Here is a 7,288-nt window from a genome sequence, read left to right as displayed (position 1 = left end):
ATTACCGGCCTCTCTCATCTTTTTGAGTGGGAGAACTTGCACTATTGGTGGCTGACTAAATACTTTTTTGCCCCACTGTATGCATATACCCCCCAAAATTTAAAAAATACGTATGTTCAGCGTATGCCCGCGTTTTTAGAAGATTCTGGGACATCTGCATTTGCTGGCTAAATGGTTGGGGTGTCAAAGCGCCATAACTCATGAAACATCTCTGACTTTCATGAGAAGAATGATTTTTAAGTACAGAGTGAATGTAGCTGGTATTCACTCTTTATGGACATTAGCCTTAAAACCAAGATAAGGATAGCTTCCCTGCTTTACCTCAACAGAAGCCTAACACTTTAAACTGTACCTTTAGCTTGTGCTCCTTCCTGTTCACAATCACAGCAGTGATCTGTTGGTCCATAAAGATCAAAATAGTGACGAGGAGGGCAGGAAGAGCAGAGGCCAGATAAACCCACCAGGGGTTTCCTCCAAATGGAGGCACAAACCAGCCTCTGAGATTGCTTGTTGGCTGTAGAGAGGGATGAAAATAAGAGCTTCACCATCTTTATTCATATTTATTCTTCTTAGAAATATTACAACTAATTCCTATAAATCTTGATACTAATCTCATCTTGTTGTATTTGTTTAAACCTTTAATGACTAAAAAGATCTCACCTTAAATTCACTTGGCACAATAAGTTTAGGAGTGTCAACTCCCACGAAAACATCAACCCCACAGAAGATAAGGATGGCCAGGACGATGGAAAAGTCACTGATGAGCTTCCTTACCTGGTTGGGAGGAATTATAATACAGTATCAGTGAGGTGTTACAAAATGGACATCAGATGCAGAACAAGAAGAAATAGTTGTGATTTTTATGAGTTTGCTGTATTTTTAACCTTAAATCTCCCTCCCTTTCATGCAAACTGTGTGTTTTCGGAAAGAGCTTTGACACTGGCAAAATTAGCTACCTTTACAATATCATGCATAATCAATGCATCAAAATGTAGGATATTAAATCTGTGCTATTTAAAACTTTTTTTTGTTCTGTCCGGCAATGTGATTTTAGGAATTGTTGTCTTAATGCCAGAAAGAGCCCAACAGATTTTACTTTCACAAGTGGAGCATTATCGCTTTTGCCATAGTGCTCTGCTTGATTTATATATGTAAATAGCTTTATTATGGTTTATGTAGGGAATAATTAATGTAATGTGGACATTAAAAAATGGGAGAAAAGGTGAAAGAAAGAAAAGACAAAAGAGAGATACTGACAAAACTACATTAGCAAAATTAGTAATATTTACAATATATATTTAAAAAAATACAGAAAAGTGGGCATAATAAATTTGCTTGATATCTGTTTGGTTTTGGTTTTCAAAAGGCAGTTCTAATATGATAAACAAGCTCCTATTGGAACAAATTATTCAATTTACATAATAGGACAGCATGCTTACAAACTAAACATACAAATTGCTAATAAATTAATGAATTATGCTCAACACAGTTTAATATGTTCACTCAATAGTAACCATTTATCTTCAAATATTCGGAAAGTTCTGTTTAACTAAAGAGATGTGTAACACCATTTGCTCTCTCTCTGTGTTCTCAACATTAACTTAGCTCCTAATTTAAAAACAAATCAGCAGACAGCTTCCTAATACACACTCTTTACTGTTAAACTGAACAAAGATCTTGTGCATTTAAAATGTATCATGTTCAAACAAATTATGACCTTCCTTGGTATGTAGGTATGTCACTTTATTTCAAGAGTTAGAGAAAGGTTTTTAATTTCAACCTGTTTATATGGTGGTTTAATTATGCTTTAAAGGCTTAACTGATATACTATTTAGTTCCATTTCTTAGGAAAACAGAGAAATCTGAATTAAACATCGAGGTCAGTAATAGACCACGATATTGATGAAAAGTGCATCTCTCTTTAGACATTTAAAAAATATGCATTTAATATCATGCTACTTACAGTGGTGGGGAAAAATTGACTTGTTTTGAACTTCTTAAGACACATGGAGGTAGTGTAGGTACCAAAGAAGAGAATAAAGGACATGAGGGTGATGTCTGGGACGTAGTTACAGGCCTCTCCCACCAGCTCTCCATTGTACTTTAAGCACTCTGACTTTGTTAGCCTTGACCATGAGCGGTTTTGTACCTGCATGAAAGAGAAAAAGCATCATGAGTATAAATTGTAACTATGCTGAATAGAAAATCACACAAGCCAACTTTCAAAGTAAAGGTGTTAATCTCTGCATGCTTGTGAAGACTCTCAGTCATTTAGGTCATAGTCATTCCAAAAAAGCTAAAAAAAAAAACAACAACAATCCACTGGACTTTGTTTCCAAGTTTGAAGACACAAAGCTTCAAATCCTGGAAGCTTTGTCCGTTCAAAATGTCAGAAATATCATTGAGTTTGAGGCTTTATAAAGTGGGCCAAAGACAATGCCTTGTTTTGGCTTATAAAACATGCAATTTGAACCTGACAAACGGGTCCACCCCTTAGGAATTGGCAGTCATTTGGGTTCTTTGTTATCCTGCATTTTGACAGTAAATATAACACCCAAATATGTACTATAGGGATTTTGTAAGCAATTTAATGGATCAATGGACAACATTTATGTATTGCTCAATGGAAATGCTTAACACTAGAGCCACTTTTGCACAGTCGTAACCCAAAACTTAACAGATTCATAAACATATATATAAGCAGCTTAAAGGAAAAATTCTCACCTAGATGCACATGTTAAGAAAGAAGGCTACAAATTTATACAAAACATTCAGACAGCAAAACAAATACTCCCCCCCAAAGAGCCACATTCATCTTTTTAAAGATCAAGATATTAACTTCATTCCCAGAGCCCCTAGTAAATTAGTGAAATATTTCCAGCAGCATACTGACTAAAGTCCATCAGAATTAACACAGCAACAGGTAAATGTGTGGACATGTTTAGAAATGTTTTGCTGTCTCTCAGCAGACAGCAGCAGTCACAATGTTAAAGATTCTCAGTTTATATAATTTTCAGTTCATCTTTTTTCTATAAATTAACTTTATAGAAAAAACACTCACCGGGCCATTGCTGTTCAAGTACCACGTTGATCCATCCCCTAAAGGATCGTCAAGCAGCTCTGTCTCGTTTTCTGCAAAATGCAACAAAACAATATTACTTTTACACAACTTTTAATAGCACTTCATCATTCCATCTTAGCTTTAATCAACTCGCTGAGCAGTAAGGTTACGTACCAAATAGGAAAGAAAATTAAGTCCAAAGTGGTTGGAATATTAACTGAATATTTTGTATTTAAATTATTCAAATTGTATGTGCTATAAAGGCAGGATGTATATATTTATTAGAATGAAGCACAACACTGAGCATATAAGATGTAAGCATTGCCTTGCCACGGGTAACAGGCTGACATGAGATTTGAAATTTATATCCAAAAGATGACATGAATAAATATTTTACAAAATTGACTTCTTTCCTGCTGTTTGCACCAAAAAGAGCCAATCAATCAGGATGGTCATTGAAGGCATCCTGGAGAAGCTTTGTACATATTTTAGGTGGTATGTGCACTTATTTTTGGTTAACATTGGGTTGTTGGATGACTTGCAAGAATTTTAAACAACATACCATACATAGAACCTTGTCAGTACCATCTTAAAATCAATAAATGGCATCTGCTTCCACCAGCTGGACTGGAGTACTCAATAACACCTTACATTATCATATACTGTATAAAAATATCCAACACTTGGCTCATTATCTGGCCAATGACTGATCAACCGCTAAAGTACTGAACTACTTACTTTAATTAAGACGTATCTTATTTCAGAACCTGGCTCATACACCACAGGTCACATTTACCTCTGAACACTCACAAAATTCTTCATACACTGATATGTACATCACCCAGCAACTCACCATATAACAGTCATGTGATGGCTGGAGCTGGAATCAAACCAACAACCTTATTGCCAGATAATCACTCAGTCACAGCTCATCAGGCCTTCTAAAGACCTTATATATAGATTTTTTTTTCCACAGCGAGCAACTCATAAACACATCTAAGGCAGAAATAATACTTCAACTGCCAGCTCAGTTAAACAGGAGGTGCCAGAGATGCCGACAACGGAGCAGGGAAAAGAGAGAGGAGCAGGAATTTGAAGCCATCACTTCCATCAACTATTATTGACGATGTCAGATCTTTGACCATAATATCCATAACAAGTTGGCAGAACTCAAAGCCCTAGCAAGGACCCAGCCAGGATAACGCGTTTTACAGAAACATGGCTTCGGGAAAATATCTCGGACTACAGTGTCTCTCTGCGAGGCTTTCTGACCAAATGAACAGACAGAGATTTAGATTTAGAAAACTCAAGGGAGGAAGTCCTCCAGAACCTCTGGAGACGATTTCACGAAGAAAAAAAAATCATAAAGTGAAGAACATTATGGTCAACAGTGAGCATCCTCTTCAGATGATTGTTTAAAGACAAAAGAGTGTCAGCTTCTCTAGATCCAGCACAAGACACAGCGCCTCAGAAAATCCCTTCTGCATCACACTTGCAACATTATTTTGCACTACCAACGCTGCTGAACTTTTATAATCCTTTTAAATAGGACACGACTGAATGTTCTACTGCATTTTGCACCATATTTTGTTTGCCCTGCACTAAACCTTTCCATATCTATGCCCTTTTGCACCATTGTTTTAAACCGGTATCTTTTTCTCCTACATTGTTACATTCTAATCACTGCTGCACTTTATATTGGTAATGCTTATCTTACTCGAACTGCAATATTATTATACAGTTGTAAGCTGTATGCAACAAAATTTCTTTTTGTGCATACAAAATTACAATGAAGTTTGTTTAAGTCTACAGCTATCAACACCTACAGTACTATAACTGGTTAAAAAAAGACCTAAGTTCCTGCAATGCTTAATTACCATTTGTGATTAATAAAGCACTTTTGAATTTGAATTGCACATTGTATTCACTGTAATACACTAACATGTCCTCTTAAGATGCATATTTTAACATACTTGATAGCACCCTCTCACTGTTATCTCAGTTGGTCTTAATGTTAACACTATAAATGTGTATTAACCACAGATTTATATTGCTAAGATAAACTTAATTTGTACTTTTTCTTTCCATGGTGTGAACTGCTCATCCCTAAATTGTTTCTGAAAAAGGTATTAAATGAAAAACGGTCAATAAAGTCAAGGAACTCCTCACCTGAGACCACAGGTGACATGCAGAGACATTCATACTGTGTGATGTTTTCCATATTGTAGTCTGAATTGATGGGGTAGTGGTGAGCTAATTTAATCATCTTCTTGAAGGCATCGTAGATAAAGATGAAGCTGATTAGACACGAGAAGCCCTCCTCTGTGAAGCGGGTGAAGTATTTCACCATGAAGCTGGCATCTGTGACAACGAGCACCAGGCAGAAGAACGCTGACCACAGGCCGATCCATAGGCGGAACTCCAGGTAGTCCAACTCATGGTCCCTAAATGCAAAATCACACAAAATAACTCCAAAACCTCTGAAGTTTAAGACGACAAGAAGACAGGAAATGTTTTATTTCCTTTTGAGGAAAATATTCAAATAAAAATAAAAAACCTAAAGGAAAATTCATAATTAACATGGGACAATAAATGCTTAAGTTTTCATAGGCACTTACAGTGTATAGACTATGGTTGAAAAAAATTATCACATTTGGATGAAGAAATATATTTACAAAGTTTATTTTCAAAAACACAATTACAAAACTTGATTTAATTTTTTTTAAGTTGACCAGTTTATTTCTTATTTAAGGTTTATACACATATTTGATCAAATTCCAGAATAAATGTAATTAGCAGGCTTCGGGCAAATTTAGAATATCCGGAGCTTACCTGCTGAAGTTGAAAAGCAGCCTTTCAAACACCAGTACCGGACCGGTGCTGCTCAAAATAATAAGTGGCTGGCCCCCTAACAAGCAGAAAACACCGCCAGCAATGGCAGTGCCCAGAAAACTCTCCAGTACACCCTGCAAACATGTAAATGGGGTTAAAGAACAAATCTGAGATGGTTGTCACACTTTGCATTATTTTAAGAGTTAAAAGCCCTCCCTGACCTGCATGTTTTCTGTAGCATCTCCCAGCAGCCCGCCAAAGGTGATGGCATTTGTCACAGTTCCCAAGTAAATAAACAAAATGGCCGACAAGGCCTGGATGTGAAGCGCGTCAGTGAAGTCACTAACAAAGAAAGGCGCTTTTCGCTTTACGTCAAGTATCAGGCCCCCACAAAACCTGGCGAAAAAAATTAAAAAAGGTTTAGAAGGTTTAGAAGTATGACAATATTCCTAACCTGTAAGCTGAAAAACAAACATTCATAACTTTCAAAAGAGTTGACCAAAAAATAAATCTTTAAGATGCAATCCTGGTAAAAAAAAATATAATAATTAAAAGAATATCTACTGTCACTCATAAGTTTAAAATGCTTTATGATTTCCCACTTGCATAATCTTCAACTTATTAAACATAGTATAAATCTAGATGTGAGAAACTCTCCATACGCATGAATCACACTGACTTGCACTTTGCCAAGTCTCCATGTAAAAATAGAAACAGATGTAGACTTAACTAGCAGCTGTGAATTTTCTCTCTACTTTATCAAAAGTCACATATCTACAGTCTATACTCTGTAGTGGGAACATTAATTAGTTTTACAGTAGATTGTTAACATTTTTTCTAACACATCTTTCAAGTGTCACTAAAGACCTGTAACTGCAGCACTATGCGTATGCCAGCCACGAAATGGCCGTGAGACATTCCTTGTAGCCGTTCATCATTGATACATCTAGAGTTTTGCAAAGGAAAGGTTTTATGACATGTTTTTTCTTTTTTTAAAGCCATGCATAATGATTTATAATAAATGATGCATTTTGTGTCAGTTTTTACACTGGAAAAAAAAAGCCATGGTTAAAATTGATACTACACTGAAATTAAGGTTTTGGACATGTATTTGAATTATAAAAGTAAGTCTTCATTAGTCAAGACCAACATTCATTCTGGTTTTTTACATACAGTACGGGACTTTTTAACTGATCTGTCTGTGTAATTTTACTAATTTGGCCTGGAAATTGCCTTGAGCTGACGTGATGAAGATGTGTTGTAAGTCAGAGAGAAAAAAATAAACTGATTTGATACATTATTTCACAGGAACACTTAGATGAGACTGTAGACAGACAGACAGAAATAGATAGATAGATAGATAGATAGATAGATAGATAGATAGATAGATAGATA

General features: G+C 35.9%; 1 protein-coding gene across 4 annotated transcripts in view; it reads right to left on the bottom strand.

Moving 5' to 3' along the window:
- Positions 1-7,288, bottom strand: part of LOC107103955 (electrogenic sodium bicarbonate cotransporter 1-like) — an 84,780-nt gene that overhangs the window by 15,609 nt on the left and 61,883 nt on the right. For all 4 annotated transcript variants that reach the window (XM_015403827.1, XM_015403828.1, XM_015403826.1 and 1 more), the window contains 7 exons: positions 6,115-6,289; positions 5,894-6,027; positions 5,231-5,505; positions 3,062-3,132; positions 1,964-2,149; positions 661-774; positions 353-514 (listed from right to left, as the gene is read on the bottom strand). In XM_015403827.1, coding sequence (XP_015259313.1) covers positions 353-514; positions 661-774; positions 1,964-2,149; positions 3,062-3,132; positions 5,231-5,505; positions 5,894-6,027; positions 6,115-6,289 — 1,117 coding nt within the window. The remainder of the gene's footprint in view (positions 1-352; positions 515-660; positions 775-1,963; positions 2,150-3,061; positions 3,133-5,230; positions 5,506-5,893; positions 6,028-6,114; positions 6,290-7,288) is intronic.

Source organism: Cyprinodon variegatus, unplaced genomic scaffold (genome assembly GCF_000732505.1).
Source record: "Cyprinodon variegatus isolate N-32 unplaced genomic scaffold, C_variegatus-1.0 Scaffold1573, whole genome shotgun sequence".
Taxonomy (NCBI): Eukaryota; Metazoa; Chordata; class Actinopteri; order Cyprinodontiformes; family Cyprinodontidae; genus Cyprinodon; species Cyprinodon variegatus.
The sequence above is the reverse complement of the archived record's forward strand: the minus strand, read 5'-3'. Positions and strand labels throughout refer to the sequence as shown.